Source organism: Rhinoraja longicauda, chromosome 1, assembly GCF_053455715.1.
Source record: "Rhinoraja longicauda isolate Sanriku21f chromosome 1, sRhiLon1.1, whole genome shotgun sequence".
In the NCBI taxonomy this organism is placed as follows: Eukaryota; Metazoa; Chordata; class Chondrichthyes; order Rajiformes; family Arhynchobatidae; genus Rhinoraja; species Rhinoraja longicauda.
In genome coordinates, this window is record NC_135953.1 from 37,534,336 (window position 1) to 37,556,239 (window position 21,904).

General features: G+C 42.0%; 1 protein-coding gene across 2 annotated transcripts in view; it reads right to left on the minus strand.

Moving 5' to 3' along the window:
• Positions 1-233: 233 nt before the first annotated feature.
• LOC144612332 (uncharacterized) overlaps positions 234-21,904 on the minus strand; it is a 38,313-nt gene continuing 16,642 nt past the window's right edge. The window contains exons 3-6 of one of the 2 annotated variants that reach the window (XM_078431943.1): positions 11,683-11,841; positions 7,910-8,000; positions 6,486-6,671; positions 234-3,988 (exon numbers count right to left, since the gene is read on the minus strand). In XM_078431943.1, the coding sequence (XP_078288069.1) occupies positions 3,823-3,988; positions 6,486-6,671; positions 7,910-8,000; positions 11,683-11,841 (602 nt within the window). In that variant the 3' untranslated portion in view covers positions 234-3,822. The remainder of the gene's footprint in view (positions 3,989-6,485; positions 6,672-7,909; positions 8,001-11,682; positions 11,842-21,904) is intronic. The other variant, XM_078432027.1, reaches the window with a different exon arrangement.

Sequence of the window (21,904 nt, forward strand, 5' to 3'; positions counted from 1 at the left end):
AACTCATAAACACATTTCAAATCATATATGTTGATTATTTTTAATATTGTCTTTTTACCTATTTTTAATATTGTCTTTTTACCTTACTAATGTCATTTTTTAAATATTGGAATATTACTGCCGAGGTGACCCGTTGTCTTGTCAAATACATTTCATTGTACTGTTGACCCTGTGCCAACCTACATAAGACAAATAAAATGTATTATTAAATTTATTATTATTATTATTAAAGTGTATCACAGTCCAATGGGTAAGATCATCGCTTTGTTTAGAAGATACTTTTTTGTTACAAAAATGGATTAAAAAAAATACCTGTTTAGCAATTCAAATGTGTCTTGTTAAAGATGTAAATGAATTCCTAGCCTCTCAAGTAAGTTCAGCCTGTGTCACAGACTGTTATCCAGGGGGGGGATTCTTGGTTCAGCCATGTTCTGCGCTGCTGCTTGAGATAGAAACATAGAAAATAGGTGCAGGAGGAGGCCATTTGGCCCTTCGAGCCAGCTCCAAGCCAGCTCCAAGAGAAGAGGATCCAATTTCTCCCAATCCAAAACTGCAGGTGTTTCCCTTTCCTTTTTGAAAAGAATATGACCAGATATAGGGTAGAACTAACTTCAGCTGTAATTTATTTTTTCCCCTACCAGTTTTCCCACACGAATTACCACTTATGTGTGCTAATCCCATTATCACAGTCTCACTATGATCTTTCTCAGCATAGAAAATAGGAAACAACTGGTGAAAGATGTACAGGTCTGTAGGTTAATTGGCTGGGCAAATGTAAAAATTGTCCCTAGTGTGTGTAAGATAGTCTTAATGTGCGGGGATCGCTGGGCGGCACGGACTCAGTGGGCCGAAGGGCCTGTTTCAGCGCTGTATCTCTAAATCTAAAAAAAAATCGAGATCGAAATCGAAAGTGCTTGCATGTCTTGATTACTAAATGGAAAAACAAGCACTTAATTTGCTCCTCCCAACTTCCAAAGGCAAAGAAGTTGATGGAATAAATGACGTCGATGAAAAGATATTAGAGAAACATTCAGGACGCAGTTTACACATTGAAACTGAGCATCCAAAATTCAGATTTATGCTATTTCTGGCCAGGGTGCAGTGGAAGGCTAGTTATTGAAGCAGGTTCTAAATATGCAAGGTCCCTTTGTTCTCTGCAGATAAGGCCAGCATGTGTGGTAGTGAGAGCTGCTCTTAGCTTGATGATGCTTCAGGTTATCATAGGTTCAAATAAATGCAAATCCTCCTGAAATGAGCATTTTGTTGTTTATTATGGTGGTTACAGTGAACTATGTTTGCATATCTGTTGTGCTGCTGCAAGAAAGAATGTCACTGTTTCATTTCAGGACGTATGGCAATAAAACACTCTTGACTCTTGAAGGAAATGTGTAAACTGCAGCAAGCTTAAATGAACGCCCTGGGTTCCTGGGACTGTTAGCACTCGAGAATATGTTGGCAAAAGAGTATTACCACTATACAATCAGTCTGGATTATCTCTTATTACAACTAGATTTACACTGAGGCAGGCAGGCTTTCCAGCAACTACTAAACATTCCTCCTTAACTGATTGGGAGCATTTACATGGTTTAGATGGAGCTTCCGTAACAGTCTGCACAGAATCAGATTTGTTTATTTAAGCTTTATATTACTGCCACTCATCTCAGTCTTCACTCCAAGCAGTGAAGCACTAACAGCTTTATCCATATTTCAAATCATCCATATCAGCAAGACAAAATAATAAAGTGCAAAATAAATGAAAATTGTGCTCAGGATAGGTAAACTGTGGACCAGGCAGAACATTTAGTTCTGCACAAGCACAAAGACCCATATTCCAGCAAGGAATGAACAAATGATTTTGCTTTCTTGGTGAACTGCATGGGTGCCAGGAACATACTGCTCATAAAATGAAGTAACTTCTTGCACATTAAATAATTGATGTTACAGATATCAAGGAATCTTTGTTATTTTCATATTGTATTATTGTCATATTTCAAATTTATTGAATATTTCTCAATGTATATACTAATAATAATCAACTCCTTCAACTTTCCTTTCACTTAACATGCATGTGATGCAGATATTAAAACATTTTATAGATAAAATACAATATTAGCTAGAATGTCAGATGTAACAAAAAAGCTTTTCCTGCAAGTTCTTTCCTAAAATCAAAGTTGAAAATTAATTTACTGCATTAAGACAAATGGAGTACAGTAGAGCAGAGATTATAATACTGGTCCATCATGACAGATTATTTAACAAGATAGAGTTCTGTAAGAGGTTTGGATAGTTTCAGTTATCAAAGTCAAAGAGATATTATTAACAGAAATGTCTCTGCTGAATGCAATCTCAAAAAGATCCACATTAGGACCATTTATCATTCAAGATCTACAAGTCATCACTAAGGTTTCTGTTGTGTTAGTAATCCCAAAGGAAAAGAAAGACTATGTGATCACCTTCTGATGGGGATGTATCTGAAGAATATAATTTAACATAGATAAACATGGATAGGACAGGTTTGGAGGGATATGGCCCAAGCGCAGGCAAGTGGAACTAATGTAGCTGGGACATTGTTAGCAAATGTGGGCTTGTTAGGCCGAAGGGCCAGTTTCCACACTGTATGATTCTATGACTCTATGCTGTCAATGTCAAAAGACGAGCTAATGCCAGGCATTTATAATTAAAATTAATTTTGGAGTTAACATGAACATTTCTGCAGATGTATCATTTGTGCAAGGGCTAATCCAGATAGAAGTTTAGTACTTGAATGTACAGTGGGAAAGTTCCAATATAAAAAAAGAACCGATGCTCTTACACAAGATCCTGGCCCCCTGAAGCACATTCAGCCAGCAACAAAGTAAGCTAATTGAACTTGTTCATTCCGAAAGATCTATGTGGAGGAGCATGGGGATCAAGCCTTGAGAAACTGGCTAGTTTCACTGGCTTTGTCTCCAGTTGCTTATGATCTATATCATCAGGAAGAGGCAGCATTAATTTCTTCAGCATAAATCTAGGAATTAAAAATACTAGTTAAAATTTGTATTTTATTGTATTCTTGTACTGTATTCTTTAACTCTACCACACCTACCCCGACCCGCTGAGAGATATTGACTATTTTCTGCCCTTCCAAAATCACTGATAAAAGGCATCATTTGATGTTTCAATCAAATGGTCTTTGTTGATTTGTGAGGCTTGACAACAAGTGCACGCAAATTAAGTAAAGTATTGTAATGAAACATAATCTTACCCTCAACTAACAGCTAAACACACATTTATAGTATGGATTACTGAAAATTTGTCAGTTGCAGAAACTGTGGGCCACTGTAACCTCCTTGAAATTGAGACAAAGGGATGATTATTACCACTCAAATGATTCAAACAAATGCAACTTAGCACCTTTTGGTTAATGTGGCTTCAGTGTTCATCCTGTAACTCACTGTGCCTTTGTGGGATTTTGTTTATTTTTTCATTTATAACTTATCATTGATGGTTTCACTAATACTAGGGTTAATATTTCCCCCACACTTCAGGCTAGGCAAGACAGTTGCAGTAGCAGTCAAAATGCAGAGCTACATTGTAAAGAATTAAAAGTCAGTGACACCAGTCAAGTACCTTGAAGATTTAAAATTCTTTCCATATCCGTCTCCCCACCACAAAATTTAAATAATGGCATTGTTCAGCACTATCAATCAGACAGTAAGGGCAGGATACATTTGCATTAAATAAAGATTCTGTAGTATAAGGCATTACTCCATTGCTCCATCTGTCTCATTCAAATACATGCAATAACTTTCTCTGATTCTAATTAAGCTAATAGTTATTATCTCAATTGTGATCAAAAAGGGATGTTATCTTGCCATCTTTCCATTCAATCAGTATTTCTCCGTGTTTTAATGATGGGGAACGAGAAACATCATGTTGGAGTTTGAGTCCAGTTGTCAAAGACGTTTTCTCATCTGCGTCAGCGACAATTCCAGCCTTTAATTTCTTACTGTTCAGAGAAGTCAAGAAATACATATTTAAAGTATCAATGAAACATATGGATTGTGTTATGAACATTAAGTTCTACCACTGGTCTTAAAATCTATAATTAAACTGATTGAAATTATGAAGTTAAAAACAGGTTGCCATCTTAATATTTATAATAACACACCATATAATTGACCAAGAAGAGTCCTGACCCGAAACGTTGTATATTCATGTTCAGGGTTCCAACCCAAATCTATCCAGGTCCTCCAGAGACGCCACCTGACTCAGTGAGTTACTGCAGCACATTGTGTTCTATGTAAGATTCCAGCACCTGCAGTTCCTTAAGTCTACATGATGTTGAAGGGAGTCATTATAGAGATATACAAGGTTGCAACGATCATCGATTATGTGAATTTTTCCTACTCTTTTTCTCGGGATGGGGAGTCTGAAACTAGAGTATAGATACAAAATGCTGGAGAAACAGCAGGGCAGGCAGCATCTCTGGAGAGAAGGAATGTGTGACGTTTTGGGTCGAGACTCTTCTTCAGACCCTTCTGAATATTATGCTTGTAGTTGTCCAAATGTCATTTAAACATTGCAATTGGAGCTCCCTCTACAGCGTCCTCTGGTAACTGGTTCCATACCCTCCATACTCCATAAATGTTGCCCCTCAAGCTCCAAACATCACAGAATAAAAGGATGTACCTTTAGAAAGGAGAAGAGGAGGAATTTGAGGGTGGTAAATCTGTGGAATTCATCATTGCAAACAGATATGGAGGCAAGTCTTTGGGTATTTTTAAAGTGGAGATTGACTGATTAGTAAGGATGTCAAAGGTTATGGGGAGAAGGCAGGAGCATGGGGTTGAGAGGGTAAGATAGCCATGATTAAATGGTGGAGTAGACTCAACGGGCGTAATTCTGCTCTTATGTCTTATGAACATGAACTTTTAAGTCTTTACCCTCTCAGCTTAAATCAAATTCCTCTAGTTTTAGTGTGTAGGAACTGCAGGAACTGCAGATGCTGGTTTAAACCAAAGATAGACACAAAATGCTGGAGTAACTCAGCAGGACAGGCAGCATCTCTGGAGAGAAGGAATGGGTGACGTTTGGGGTCAATGGGTCAAGACCCAAAACGTCACCCATTCCAATGGACCAATTTGTACTATTCAGTCATTTTCTGAAGTTCCTCCGCCCCTTTGATTCACAGGTATTTCTGGGATGTTATGTGTATCCTATACAGTATATATATATATGTGTGTATTCTCCTATATGTATATATATATATATATATATATATATATATATATATATATATATATATATATATATAGGTTTAAAACTTTACTATTAGCCTTTACCTTGCTTGCAAGTTTTGTCATTTTTTGCAGTTCATTGATTTTATTTATTTTTTCAGGTGGAATATTCTGATATTCCATTGTGGCTTTTGTGCATCTCCCAATTCATTAGATTGCTGCTTTACTGGGCCTTTGTACATCACTTACTTCAGATTTTTGTTGCGTTTCACCTCATTGGATTATTTACAACTACCTGGAGTGTCAATCTGGAACACGGATCAATGTTTCATCTTTAAGAGACCTTTGTGAACAATGTGACAGATGCTCAATGCTGTACTGAAGCATCTATTTAAAATATGTAGAGGTATCCAGAGTGAAACCTGAGGCCAGGATCTGCTTGATAGTTCCAAATAAACTCTGCTGTAAAGCCTGTAACAGGTGCTTGGCCCGTAGATAAAAAAGGACAAAACATCTATGGTTATGAAGGCTAGTCCTGTGGGGATTATGATGGCCTTTGCAATTGTCAGGAGGGCATGAGGTTGGATAACTTACTGCAGCTATTTAAATGCTGTACCAGCAGTTTTTCATCACACAGGCAACAAGAATCTTTCTGGTCCATTATGCTCAGTATTAATCACTCCTATTTAAACATCATGATTTTTGAAAAAAAAAGAAAAAAAAAGTAAATATAACATAATTCAATTTACCAAAATACGAGTGTCACTTTATTCCACTGATAATCAAAGTGTTACGCATCAACATTAATCGAGTGTGATTTTCCAGTAATGGAGAAATAAAAGGAGACAATAATACAATTCAAACCAAATGCACATTTTTAAAATGTGTCATATTCCTTTCATTTAGTTCCCATTTTTATAATGATTACTAATAGTTTGTGCCAATTTTTTTGTTCAGTTTTCAAGTAGGCAGGAGAACATATACTGAGTAAACAAAGTTTACATGTGACCAGTCTCCAGACTCCACAGAGCCACATGACCTCTCCACTCAGCTTGGTAAAGTGCTGATTGAGCCATTTCTTCCCCCCCTCCGTCTATTCTGTTTGTGAAGAACTAAAATTTTATTCTGCACAAGTGGCAGATTTCCAGTTCTTAGACGGAGTGACTGGAATAGAAATGATTTGTTCCTTTGTACGAAATGCATCAAGCACCAAAATGCATCCTGTGCCTTTACAAAGACCTTTTAAGTTGGAAATTCTGCACAAACCTCAGTGTTCGAGAATTGGAGGATTTATCTATCCATGTTCCTGGTAGAGATTTCTGGGAGGAGAGGTGCATCAGGAATTTGGATGTGGATTTCATAATTTTCCATTGAAGTGTAAATTTACGGTCTGTACCAGTAAATATACGGTCTGTACCAGTGTTATGGAATCCACACAGGAGAAGCTCAAGGCTTCAACAGAAAATTATAATTACAAATTACATATCATTTGTAAGATATGCAAGTATGCATGCACATAATGTTCAAAAACCACATGCATGGTACAGTTACAATTTATTGTACTCTTTTAGTGATTATGCCCATTGTCAAGAGTGCAAAGCCAGAAGATAACCCCCCTCTCTAATTGTCATGGGCTCTCTAATTAGGGCCAGGTTTATGCTGTGGTTCCCTGTATGTTTGGAACCAACCTAAAAATGCATCAGAAAACTTCACTGTATTTATCTATTATTAAGCATTTTTAAAATATAATATAAAAGTACCCCTGAAACATTAAAAAAGAAAACCTTACTGCTACTGAATTGTTTTTGAAGTTGCCATCGGAAAATGCAACATTCAATATACGCTAAGCAAAATCGCAGACAGAAATAAACGGCCAGTTTTAATGATGCTGTTTGAGGGACAAATACTGGTTAATCCATGGGGAGAATTCTATTTTCTCATTCTTATTCTACCGTCCATCCTTTTATTTTCATGGGAATTCCAGAATACATACATTAGTGCACATTAACATTTTGTGTGGACATCAGAATTAATTTGCTGAGATTTGCATGGAATGGAATGGAATTGAATTCTTTATTGTCACATGTGACAAGGCACAGTGAAATCCTTTGCTTGCATACCTATGGTATGCAAATAGTCACCACATAAACAGCACTAACAAAGTTACAAAGTATCCCGCACCGGCTCATCCTTTGTTCTCCCCCCCCCTCCTTTGTTCTCCTCGCCATCCTCATGGCGGTCCCCCCCATGCTGGGTCCTCCATTGTTTCCCCCCCCCCCTCTCAAAGTGGCCCCCCAAAGCTAGATCTTCCATTGTTCAGGGACCGAATCCACCAGAGAATGGCTCAGAAACATAAATGGAAGATTTGAAAACACAGAAGCTAATTTTTCAACCTTTGCCCACCAAAGGCTACTTTACTCTCCATGGATATACACTGTTTAGCACCGAATGGCCTGATTCTGCTCCTATCACTTATGAACTTATGAAAATGTCGCTGTCAAGTTGCCCCGTAAACTGAAAGAATTGAAGAGAGACTGCACCCACCTCTTCTTGAGGGGCTGGAGCATTGCTTGAGACACAAAACTATTGGTAGTCAAATCAGTGGCACATTCAATCCATCATTAATTCAAATCAACTTTTTGCACAATGCAATGAATACTCACCAATAGCATTAATATTATCACACTTACTTGTCATGAATGATATTCAGAATCAGTACAATTATTCCCAGACTAAATGTTATCCCGCCAAGAATCACCATGACAATTTTCCAAGTCATTCCTTCAAGGATAGAGACAATTATGTTAACTGTACCTATGTAATCTATGGAAAATAACATGTGTAGATCAAACAATCTCTATCAGGAGTATACACCATCCAGTTGAAGATTGTCCATGGGTCTTGACAAAAAGGATGTAGAAACATAGAAAATAGGCGCAGGAGGAGGCCATTCGGCCCTTTGAGCCAGCACCGCATGGACAGGAAGTTTCCTCATGTTGGAGAATAGAGAACTAAGGTTCACTGTTTAAAAATAAAGGGTCATCCACTTAAGACAGAGATGAGGTGAATTTATTTACAAAGAGCATTGAAGGGGTTTTTGGAACGTTCTTCCTCAAAGGACATTGGAAGCAGACACTTCACATATATTAAATGCAGAAGTAGATTCATTCTTGATAAGCTGAGGAGGGAATGGTTATTGCAGATAGGTAGGAATGGAGAGTTCAAATTGCAATCAGCCATGTTCTTATTAAATAATGTAACAGGCTGCTCAAGGGACTGAATGGCCTGCTCCTGCTCCCTCCAGCTTTTGTATTTAAAACTAAAATACCACAAAACGCATAACATGTAATATCGAATTGGCACGGTAAACATTAACAATCATTAACATCAGACTATGTTAATGGAGCGAGAGAGAAAACATTCCAATAATATCAATAGGTTATGGGTCTGACTGACAGACCTGTATTTCACACGCCTTTGCTTGTAATATCACTCTCCACTGTCTACATTAAATCATTAACCACTATTGTTCTGCACTTCAATCCTCTTCTTACCCTATCGTGGCTATTCCTTTCGTCCTACCCATTCCTCCTCCATTTTTCTATAACTTAAAATCTTGCTATGTTCTCATCAACATCTTCAATCTGAAATATTAACTCTGAAATTCTGAAGAAGGGTCTCAACCTGAAACGTCACCTATTCCTTTTCTCCAGAGATGCTGTCTAAGCCGCTGAGTTACTCCAGCTTTTTGTGTCTGTCTTCGATTTAAACCAGCATCTGCAGTTCATTCCTACACATTAATTCTGTTTCTCTTTCCACAGATGCTGCTCAACTTGTAGAATGTTTCCAGTTTTTTCTGATTTCCCACATCTAAGTTTTTTTTAAAATCCAGGAAGCAAGAGACTATAGTATGTCAGGTTGATCTGGAGCATTAGTAACAGTAGAAATATTGAGATTAATTCTGTTTCTACAATTATACAGATGAGGAGGCTTTGGAGAGATATTAGCTATAAGGAGTGGTTGGACAAACTTGAATTGTTTTCTCTGTAGCGTCAAAGGTTGACCAGATAGAAGTAAATAAAGCTATGAGAAGCATAGATAGGATAAACCGTCAGAACCTTTTTCTCAGAGTGGAATGTAAAGACAAGAGGAATAGCTTTAAGGTAAGAAGGGAAACATTTGAAACAGACATGTGGGACAAGTCTTTTTACACAGAGAGCAATGAGTGCCTGGAACTCGCTGCCAGAATGGTGGTGGAGTCAAATACGATAATGGCATTTCAGAGGCTTTTGTAAAGTAACATGGATATGCAAGAAATGGGAGGATAGTGATCATGTGCAGGCAGATGAGATTAGTTTAACTTGGCATCATGTCCACCAGGGATATTGTGGGCTGAAGGGCCTGTTCCTATGCTGTACCATGTTCTATGAACTAAACATAGCACAAAAAGTAAGGAAATTTGTGTTTGGTAGATTATTTCTTTGTTGTAACAATGCTTCTTGGCAATAAATCTTATACCGTTGGAAAGCCTGTTTATTTCCCTTTTAAATGGTGCCACATTTGTAAGGAACATGCATTTGTGGGATGAGCAGCAGAGCTGAGTATGTGGGTTGCGCCCATGAAAAATCTGCCAAATCTTCTCTGCCAATGCCGAACAGCTTATTCTGCCATTGACTCTTGTTCGGTGTTGTTTGGTGGATGGATGATTGAAGTCTGAAGAAACAAGACATATTGGCAATTTAACAATTTATTCATTTAATAAACAGGAGCCTCAGTAGCGTGTGGAAGAACCATACACAGCCACAACAGCCTGGCACCTCCTCCTCATGCTGGTCACCAGCCTGGTCACACACTGTTGTGGGATGGCATCCCATTCTTCAACCAGCATTTGTCGCAAGTCAGCCAACGTGGTTGTGTTGGTCACTCTGGCACGAACAGCACGCCCAAGCTGATCCCACAAGTGTTCAATGGGGCTGAGGTCAGGACTGCTGGCAGGCCATTCCATCCTCTCCACTCCCAAATTCTGGAGGTAGTCTCTGAGAAACCCTGCTCTGTGGGGGCGAGCATTGTCATCTTGGAAGATAGAGTTCGGTCCCAGACTGTGGAGATATGGGATTGCCACTGGTTGCAGAATCTCATCTCGATATCTCTCTGCATTGAGATTTCCTCCAATGATGACAAGCCTCGTTTTTCCAGTGAGGGAGACACCAGCGCAAACGGGCCTGACGGTGAAGGGCAGTCATGGCAGGCCTCCTGGCAGCCCTATGAGATCGGAGATCGGCTGCGTGCAGTCTGTTCCGAATTGTCTGGGCAGAGAGCCGTCGGCCATATCGTCCTGCAAACCTTGACTGCAAATCTGTAGAAGACAGCCTATGGTTCCTAAGTGCTGACAGGATGAGGAAACGGTCTTCTTCGGGTGTCGTCTTCTTGGGACACCCACTTCGCTGTCTGTCTCTGACATCCCCCGTTATTTGGAACTTGGCCTTCACTTTGGAGATGGTAGTAGGGCTCACTCCAAATAATGCCGCAACTTGGTTTTGCGGAACACCAGCTTGAAGTTGCCCTATCGCACGGGCCCTATCCAGATCAGTCAAACGTGGCATGCCGATTCTTGGAGCAGACACCTACTGACCACTGTAGCAGGGCCCATGCTCACAGATGCTGCCAATCAGGTGCTAATCAGGCACCTGATTGTCAGCACCTGGGGGTACCAGAAGCACAAAACATGAGTCAATAGCAACAGCAGAATAAGCTGTTTGGCATTGGCAGAGAAGATTTGGCAGATTTTTCATGGGCGCAACCCATATACTCGGCTCTGCTGCTCATCCCACAAATGCATGTTCCTTACAAATGTGGCACCATTTAAAAGGGAAATAAACAGGCTTTCCAACGGTATAAGATTTATTGCCAAGAAGCATTGTTACAACAAAGAAATAATCTACCAAACACAAATTTCCTTACTTTTTGTGCTATGTTTATATACACACAATTTACAAAAGCCATAAATACACTGCCCTGGCTTCCTGTTGACACGGAGTGCAATGGTAACCTTTGCTACTGACTTCATTTGTATCTGATATGAGGGAATTATATCTAATATTAGTCACTAAGGGGGAGGCCTTGCTTGGCAATCCATTCATCATTGACACGATTTGTGCACAAGGTCTGTCGCAATGGCTCAACATTGGAGAGATAGGAGCTGAGGAAATCCCCAGCTCCAAGTTCAAGCAATTCTCTCTCACGTGCTTGAGGTGAAAGATAGTTTTACCCAAACTGGTCTTGACTAAATTTTGTTATCTCTACAGAATCAGGCCACAGCTGATTTTTAAACTTTTTTTCTGCTCCCTTAGCCAATGTACAGCAGAATTATTCTGCCTAGGTCACAGATTTTCAAGGCTATTGTAACTAAACTTTAAGCCATCTCCTGAAAGCACTTTAAAAAAAACGAGATTATTTGTCTTACCATCAGCATACTTAAATGTCACTGTTTTATCATTTTCTTTAGCGTATGTGAAGTTTTCAAATATAGAATAGAAAGTCTCTGTGGCAAAATTAGTCACAGGGATTGTTGTTGATTTTTCAACTCTTGCTGTCTGAGTTTCCAAAACTTGAATATGATCATCTGAAAAGAAGATAGCAAATGTCAAATTCTATTAAAAGTGAGAAACTTTGCCTCCTGGCACACAGACCTATTTCTTTGCATCACAGGGATCAATGTAGGTTAGGGAATAAGGTTATTCACGGACAATCAGGCTCGTTACATTATTGCTATATCGTCCTGCCTGAAAATGTCACATACTGCACTGAGCCGAAGTGCTTTTTGCACCATTCCTGAAAGATTAAACAAAAAACATAGTTTTTCCTAAGTATCGGACAAAGTGACTGTTCCTCACAGAGCTGGAGCACTTTTTAAAATTCAGTTTAACTACTGGCAGAGGAGAAACTGATGGAGGAAGAGGCACTGAAGGAGCTTTTTTGGAAATGCAGAACGGAAACATGCCCTTCAGCCCACTAAGTACATGCCAACCATTGATCACCCATTCATACTGAATCTATGTTATCCCACTTTCTCATCCACTCACATTCAGGACAATTTACAAAGGCCAATTAACTTACAAACCCGCATGTCTGTGGGATTTAGGAGGAAATCAAAACGCCAGAGGAAACCTACACGGTCATAGGGAGAACATACGAACTCCACATTGACAGCACCCAAGGCCAGGATTGAACCCGGACCACTGGCACAGTGAGACAGTAGCTCTACCAGCTGTGTCTTTGTGCCAATATTTGTATATTGGGGTACATCTTACTGGCCAACCTATGGGAATTGTTACCATCAGTCTCCCCACACAAGGCCTTACCTAATCTGCATCAGAAGGCCGATCTTGCTGGACCAGAGCATCCAAGACTCCAGCCGCAAGGTCTAAGTGTACCAAAGCCTTTAATGGCGCACTGTGGAAGTCCCACCCCAAAGCAATCTAATTGTTTTGTAAGCTGGCGAAGCCTTACCCCACCTCTGCCATCTTGAAGGACTTTTGATTTCTTTAAAAGTCTCTAATATTCAAAAACATTTAAACTATTACATTTGAAGTAGATAATTAAAACTTTTTAAAAATTGTAAAATAACCTAAAGCACACAATTGAAGACATTATACGTATCAAAATAAGTTTTACAATGCAACTTACGATCCTCTTTGCCTTATTACCAAATCCCCAGTAAAATGAATGGGGTCTCAAATCCTTTGTGTAGGATCTGAAGGACAATTGCTCTGTGTTAAACGGTTTTGAATCCATCTTATTTCTCAGCATGTGGAATCCAGTGACAAAGAGGAATAGATTGGGTAGATGCACAGTCTTTTACCCAGAGTAGGGGAATCGAGGACCAGAGGACATAGGTTCAAGGTGAAGGGGAAAAGATTTAATAGGATTCCGAGGGGTTGTGGCGGCTCCCAAGGGTCGGGCCATACCACTACCGACCCCTCGGCACGGAAATGGACCAGTCCAGGGGGGTGGTCCGGTACTACATATATAAGGACAAGGTTTTGGGCGCGAAGCCATTCCGGCAGACTCGACCCGTCTGATAACCGTGTAATAAACCATAAGGCCCCCAAAATACCTGGCTCCTTGCCTTTATTTCGGGCCTCTACCGACGCGCCACAGAGTAACCTTTTCACACAGAGAGTGGTGGGTGTATGGAACAAGGTGCCAGAGGAGGTAGTTGAGGCTGGGACTATCCCATCGTTTAAGAAACAGTTGGACAGGTATATGGATAGGACAGGTTTGGACCAAGCGCAGGGAAGTGGGACAAGGGTAGGTGGGACATTGTTGGCTGGTGTGGGCGAGTTGGGCTGAAGGGCCTTTTTCCACACTGTATCAATTTATGACTTTATGACTCTATAATAACAACTATAATCTCTGGATATACAACTGTTTAAATAGATAATTGCTGGTGGTTCCCTTCAGAACTGCCAATGACTCCAGCACAATGTTTTAAAATCATCTTTATCTTTTTGTTTTATAGGCACTGTATGTGGAAAGTGATTTTTAATTTTCATACAGCTGCCCGATTATAGATGCCATTGTCAATAAGGCAGACTGGTTTTGGTGATTAGATTGTCATTATACTTAAATGGTAACAGCAACAGATTTTTTCACCAACCTTTATTCCTAACGTTTGCTAATATATAGTCATTCCTACACCAGTATTGACAGCACGACATTATTCCATTGTGTCAGACCACCACCAATTTATTTTCTATTTCAAGAGCAATTGAAGATTTTTACGTATGTTCCAGCCCTTCAGTGTGCATTAGAGGAAGGGTCCCATGTTGTGCCTTCCCCCCACAGTGCCTTTGTGGTGGCTGTACTGAACTTCATTGTGTCCCTTACCCACGTAGTTCCGCATTGTGGAATGTGGCAACCTGCAACATTCAGTTGAGGACAACTTCTGAGGCAGACCGAAGTGTGTTTGAGAATGAGTTGATAATCTTCCAGCGCCAATCAATGTTTGTCTCAATGTCCCTGGGAACAGCATGTTGAGCACGGGCCCTTGATAGATTGCTCAAACTATAGGCAGTGCAGGGGATAAAATCCAAAACACAAACAGAAAAGGCCAGAAAATCTGAGCAAACTATTCTTACAAAGGATTGCAGACTCGAATTGTTGACTGTTTCTCTTTACTCAGGGGCTGCCTCATCCTCTGAGTTTTCCCAACATTTTCAAATCTGGTTTCAGATTTTCAGCATTTTATTCATTTTCAGAAATGAAATTCAATGTTTCCTCCCTGCAACCCAGCAGGCAGACACACTGGGAATAATAAAGGTTAATGGGAACAATAATTTGGGGAAAGCACACGTTTGCAATTCTTTTTAATCAGCAAAATAATTTAAAAGCCCCTAACCCCTGTCACCATTCCCCTCTCCTCTTTATACTAGCTATCTTCCGTCTCCACCTTTAGTCTTGATACATAGTTTTGACCCAAAACATTGACAATTCCTTCCCTCCCACAAATGCTGCTTAACTCGCATTAGTTGGCAGATAGCTTGCTGCTTTAATTTCCAGCATCAGTAGTTCCTAATTTTAAAGCTTTATCTTCAATACTTTCAAAGCATTTAATGGCCATTGTTGGGCCAGTCGACATTCAGTTCTCTGGTGGACACAACCCAGGGATGATCAAGGGTGCAGTGGAGTATCAATTATGACCTAGAATCCTGCTGCAATATATTAACGAGAACATTATTGTTTCAGGTGAAAGTACTCCCGCATCATGATTCACTTTCAGATTCAGATCAGTTTATTCTGGAACTCTCTACTAAACAGCCTGTGGCGGTGCCTGCACCAGAAGGAGTGTAGTGATTAAAGGCAGCAACTCATTAAGGACAAACAATAAATACTGGCCTTTCTTGGCCTGGCCTGGAAATTCTTCATCAGTCTGAAGAAGGGTCTCAATAGACAATAGACAATAGACAATAGGTGCAGGAGTAGGCCATTCAGCCCTTCGAGCCAGCACCGCCATTCAATGCGATCATGGCTGATCACTCTCCATCAGTACCCCGTTCCTGCCTTCTCCCCATACCCCCTCACTCCGCTATCCTTAAGAGCTCTATCCAGCTCTCTCTTGAAAGCATCCAACGAACTGGCCTCCACTGCCTTCTGAGGCAGAGAATTCCACACCTTCACCACTCTCTGACTGAAAAAGTTCTTCCTCATCTCTGTTCTAAATGGCCTACCCCTTATTCTTAAACTGTGGCCCCTTGTTCTGGACTCCCCCAACATTGGGAACATGTTTCCTGCCTCTAATGTGCCCAATCCCCTAATTATCTTATATGTTTCAATAAGATCCCCCCTCATCCTTCTAAATTCCAGTGTATACAAGCCCAATCGCTCCAGCCTTTCAACATACGACAGTCCCGCCATTCCGGGAATTAACCTAGTGAACCTACGCTGCACGCCCTCCATAGCAAGAATATCCTTCCTCAAATTTGGAGACCAAAACTACACACAGTACTCCAGGTGCGGTCTCACCAGGGCCCGGTACAACTGTAGAAGGACCTCTTTGCTCCTATACTCAACTCCTCTTGTTACGAAGGCCAACATTCCATTGGCTTTCTTCACTGCCTGCTGTACCTGCATGCTTCCTTTCATTGACTGATGCACTAGGACACCCAGATCTCGTTGAACTCCCCCTCCTCCTAACTTGACACCATTCAGATAATAATCTGCCTTTCTATTCTTACTTCCAAAGTGAATAACCTCACACTTATCTACATTAAACTGCATCTGCCATGTATCCGCCCACTCACACAACCTGTCCAAGTCACCCTGCAGCCTTATTGCATCTTCCTCACAATTCACACTACCCCCCAGCTTAGTATCATCTGCAAATTTGCTAATGGTACTTTTAATCCCTTCGTCTAAGTCATTAATGTATATCGTAAATAGCTGGGGTCCCAGCACCGAACCTTGCGGTACCCCACTGGTCACTGCCTCCCATTCCGAAAGGGACCCATTTATCCCCACTCTTTGCTTTCTGTCTGTCAACCAATTTTCTATCCATGTCAATACCCTACCCCCAATACCATGTGCCCTAATTTTGCCCACTAATCTCCTGTGTGGGACCTTGTCGAAGGCTTTCTGAAAGTCGAGGTACACCACATCCACTGACTCTCCCCTGTCAATTTTCCTAGTTACATCCTCAAAAAATTCCAGTAGATTTGTCAAGCATGATTTCCCCTTCGTAAATCCATGCTGACTCGGAATGATCCCGTTACTGTTATCCAAATGCTCAGCAATTTCGTCTTTTATAATTGACTCAAGCATCTTCCCCACCACTGATGTCAGACTAACTGGTCTATAATTACCCGTTTTCTCTCTCCCTCCTTTCTTAAAAAGTGGGGTAACATTTGCTATCCTCCAATCCACCGGAACTGATCCTGAATCTATAGAACATTGAAAAATGATCTCCAATGCTTCCACTATTTCTAGAGCCACCTCCTTAAGTACCCTGGGATGCAGACCATCAGGCCCTGGGGATTTATCAGCCTACAGTCCCATCAGTCTACCCAAAACCATTTCCTGCCTAATGTGGATTTCCTTCAGTTCCTCCATCACCCTAGGTTCTCCGGCCCCTAGAACATTTGGGAGATTGTGTGTATCTTCCTCAGTGAAGACAGATCCAAAGTAACGGTTTAACTCGTCTGCCATTTCTTTGTTCCCCATAATAAATTCCCCTGTTTTGTCTTCAAGGGACCCACATTTGCCTTGACTATATTTTTCCTCTTCACGTACCTAAAAAAACTTTTGCTATCCTCCTTTATATTATTGGCTAGTTTACCCTCGTACCTCATCTTTTCTCCCCGTATTGCCTTTTTAGTTAACTTTTGTTGCTCTTTAAAAGAGTCCCAATCCTCTGTCTTCCCACTCTTCTTTGCTATGTTATACTTCCTCTGCTTAATTTTTATGCTGTCCCTGACTTCCCTTGTCAGCCACAGGTGTCTCTTACTCCCCTTAGAGTCTTTCCGCTTCTTTGGAATAAATTGATCCTGCAACCTCTGCATTATTCCCAGGAATACCTGCCATTGCTGCTCTACCGTCTTCCCTGCTAGGGCCTCCTTCCAGTCAATTTTGGCCAGCTCCTGCCTCATGCCTCTGTAATCCTCTTTGCTATACTGTAATACCGACACTTCCGATTTTCCCTTCTGCCTTTCCATTTGCAGAGTAAAACGTATCATGTTGTGATCACTGCCTCCTAATGGCTCTTTTACCTCTAGTCCCCTTATCAGATCAGGATCATTACACAACACTAAATCCAGAATTGCCTTCTCCCTGGTAGGCTCCAGTACAAGCTGTTCTAAGAATCCATCTCAAAGGCATTCTACAAACTCTCTTTCCTGGGGTCCATTTCCAACCTGATTTTCCCAGTCTACCTGCATGTTGAAATCTCCCATAACCACCGTAGCATTACATTTGTGACACGCCAATTTTATCTCCTGATTCAACTTGCACCCTATGTCGAGGCTACTGTTTGGGGGCCTATAGATAACTCCCATTAGGGTCTTTTTACCCTTACAATTTCTCATTTCTATCCATACTGATTCAACATCTCCTGATTCTATGTCACCCCTTGCAAGGGAATGAATATCATTCCTTACCATCAGAGCAACCCCACCCCCTCTGGCCACCTGTCTGTCTTTTCTATACGTTGTGTACCCCTGAATATTCAGTTCCCAGCCCTGGTCCTCTTGTAGCATGTCTCAGTGATCCCTACAACATCATACTTGCCCATGACTAACTGAGCCTCAAGCTCATCCACTTTATTTTTTATACTACGCGCATTTAAGTACAACACTTTAACTCCTGTATTCACCTCCCCTCTCACATCGGTCACAATTGGCCCTGCCCTTAATTTCTTTTCCCCTCTAGAACTTCTGTTCCCATTCTTCCGAGAGTCTTTTGCAATATCTCCTGTATTCCCTTTTTTTACCTCATCTTCATATTCACAATTTGTCAACCCCTCCCCCCCACTACTTAGTTTAAAGCCACAGGTGTCACACTAGCAAACCTGCCTGCCAGAATGTTTGTCCCCCTGCTGTTAAGATGTAACCCGTCTCTTTTGTACAAGTCACCCCTAGCCCAGAAGAGATCCCAGTGGTCCAGAAATCTAAATCCCTGCTCTCTGCACCAGCCCCTCAGCCATATATTCATACCCTCTATCTCTCTGTTCCTGGCCTCACCAGCACGAGGTACCGGTAGCAGTCCAGAGATAACCACCTTCGACGTCCTACTTCTCAGTGTTTTTCCCAACTCTCTAAACTCCCGCTGTAGCACCTCCTTCCTCTTCCGCCCGACGTCATTCGTGTCCACATGCACAACGACTTCAGGTTGATCGCCTTCCCTCACTAGGATTTTCTGAAGCCGGTCCGTGATGTGTTGAACCCTGGCACCAGGGAGGCAACAGACCATCCTCAAGTCCCTCCTGCTGCCACAGAATCTTCTGTCCGTCCCTCGGACGATGGAGTCACCGACCACTACGGCTCTTCCTGACTTCGGTCTCCCCTGTCGAGTATCCTTGCCAACAGGTCCGCCACTCGGACTGGAATCGTCTTCTGCCCCGACAGTTCCCAAGAGGGTATACCTATTTGCAATAGGCACAGCCACTGGGGTCTCCTGCAGTCTTCGTCCACTCTCCCCTGAAACAGTCTCCCACCTTCGCTCGACCTGGACCCTTGGCGTGACAGCCTCACAATAGGTCCTGTCGAGGAAACTCTCGCATTCCCGGATGGCCCTGAGGTCATCCAACTGCCTCTCCAACTTCACCACACGTCCCTTCAGGAGCTGCACCTGGACACAGTTCTTGCAGGTGTAGCTCCCAGAAGCTCCAGCGACATCCCTGTCTTCCCACATCCTGCAGGAAACACACTGCACCAACTTTTCCGCCATTACCTTGTGTCTGGCTTAAAACAATTGTACCCTCCTCACCGAAGACTCGCAGCCAAAGACTCGCAGCCAAAGACTCGCAGCCAAAGACTCGCAGCCAAAGACTCGCAGCCAAAGACTCGCAGCCAAAGACTCGCAGCCAAAGACTCGCAGCCAAAGACTCGCAGCCAAAGACTCGCAGCCAAAGACTCGCAGCCAAAGACTCGCAGCCAAAGACTCGCACTTTTCTCGCAGCCAAAGACTCGCACTTTTCTCGCAGCCAAAGACTCGCACTTTTCTCGCAGCCAAAGACTCGCACTTTTCTCCCAGCCAAAGACTCGCACTTTTCTCGCAGCCAAAGACTCGCACTTTTCTCGCAGCCAAAGACTCGCACTTTTCTCCCAGCCAAAGACTCGCACTTTTCTCACAGCCAAAGACTCGCACTTTTCTCACAGCCAAAGACTCGCACTTTTCTCACAGCCAAAGACTCGCACTTTTCTCACAGCCAAAGACTCGCACTTTTCTCACAGCCAAAGACTCGCACTTTTCTCACAGCCAAAGACTCGCACTTTTCTCACAGCCAAAGACTCGCACTTTTCTCACAGCCAAAGACTCGCACTTTTCTCACAGCCAAAGACTCGCACTTTTCTCACAGCCAAAGACTCGCACTTTTCTCACAGCCAAAGACTCGCACTTTTCTCACAGCCAAAGACTCGCACTTTTCTCACAGCCAAAGACTCGCACTTTTCTCACAGCCAAAGACTCGCACTTTTCTCACAGCCAAAGACTCGCACTTTTCTCACAGCCAAAGACTCGCACTTTTCTCACAGCCAAAGACTCGCACTTTTCTCACAGGGCACTTCCCTCACTGGGCTGCACCCGGACAGGGCTGCACCCTTTTGCAAGTCTTGCTTATATCACCAATTAAATTGCCTGATTGTCCAATTTACCAGACTTCACACTTAAATGATCAACTTTCAGCCAATGGTTGTCCTCTCTCCAACTTCCCGACCTCTCGACCCGAAACTTCACCCATTCCTTCTCTCCTAGATGTTGCCTGACCTGCTGGGTTACTCCAGCATTTTGTGATACCTTTGATTTGTACTAGCATCTGCAGTTATTTTCCTACACAACTTGCTGCTCCACTGTGATTTCTCCTCAAGGTATGTCTACTTTGAAGAAGTTCTCCTCCTCACTTCGACGATAGTTTAGCAACATGCTTTCTTGCTTCTCCCCCTCTGTGATTCCTCCTGCCCTCCTACTCTACATCAGTCTGAAGAAGGATCTCGACCCGAAATGTCACCCATTCCTTCTCTCCTAGATGCTGCCTGACCTGCTGAGTTACTCCAGCATTTTGTGAATAAATACCTTCGATAAATACTGACCTTGTCGCAGACATCCACATTACATAAACAAACAAAGAAAAACCTCATGTTTAATGTGATGATTTAGCTTAGTTTAGAGATACAGCATGGAAACTGGCTCTCCGGTCCACACTAACCATTGATCACTCATTCACATGCGTTCTATGTATCCTACTTTGTCATCCACTCCCTACACATTAGGAGCAATTTATTTTGTTTTACTGAGGCTAATTAGCCTACAAACCTGCACTTCTTTGGGATGTGAGAGGAAATCGGAGCACGTGGAAGAAATCCACACAGTCACAGGGGGGACATGCAAACTCCTCACAGACAGCATCCGAGGTTAGGATTAAACTCGGGTCAATAGCATTGTGAAGCGGCAACTCTACCAGCTGTAAGTATCACAATTGATGTCTCCAGGGCCAAGTGCTTACATGACATGTGTCCAGAAAAATCATGCATTACTGGCACTGGTCTGTGCAGTGCCATCTCAGCGCTTTTTAAAAAATATGAGCTCAAACATTTTAGACAATAGACAATAGGTGCAGGAGGAGGCCATTCGGCCCTTCGAGCCAGCACCGCCATTCAATGTGATCATGGCTGATCATTCTCAATCAGTACCCCGTTCCTGCCTTCTCCCCATACCCCCTGACTCCGCTATCCTTAAGAGCTCTATCCAGCTCTCTCTTGAATGCATTCAGAGAATTGGCCTCCACTGCCTTCTGAGGCAGAGAATTCCACAGATTCACAACTCTCTGACTGAAAAAGTTTTTCCTCATCTCAGTTCTAAATGGCCTACCCCTTATTCTTAAACTGTGGCCCATTTTGTCAAATGTGACTCACTTTAACTAGAAAATTCAAACTTTTAGTTTAGTTTAGTTTAGTTTAGTTTAAAGATACAATTAGGAAAAAAGGCCCTCTGCCCATTGAGTCTGTGCCGACCAGCAATCCCTGTACGCTAGTATTATCCTCCACACTTGGGACAATTTACCATTTTTACCGAAGCCAATTAAACGACAAACTTGTACGTCTTTGGAGTGTTGGAGGAAACCAGAGCAACTGGGGAAAACCCACACAGTCATGGGGAGAACGTAAAAATTCTATACAGACAGCACGCATAGTCAGGATCTGGCGCTGTAAGGCAGCAACTCTACCGCTGTGCCGCTCATATTCTGGCTTTGAGGCATTTAAACAGCAGAATTGAAGACAATTTGCTCTACATTTGAACTCAAAGTGCACTCAGTCTGACTGATACACTTTGGTCTACACCAAACTTGTTGGTCTTCCAATACAACGAGAGGTCCGAAAGGAATGCTGCCAACTGGCATAATCCAGGTTGCAGGAGCACGTGCTATGGGATGCACTGAAACTTGGTGCAGCAACAGAAACGCTTTGTGGGGAAGGGTT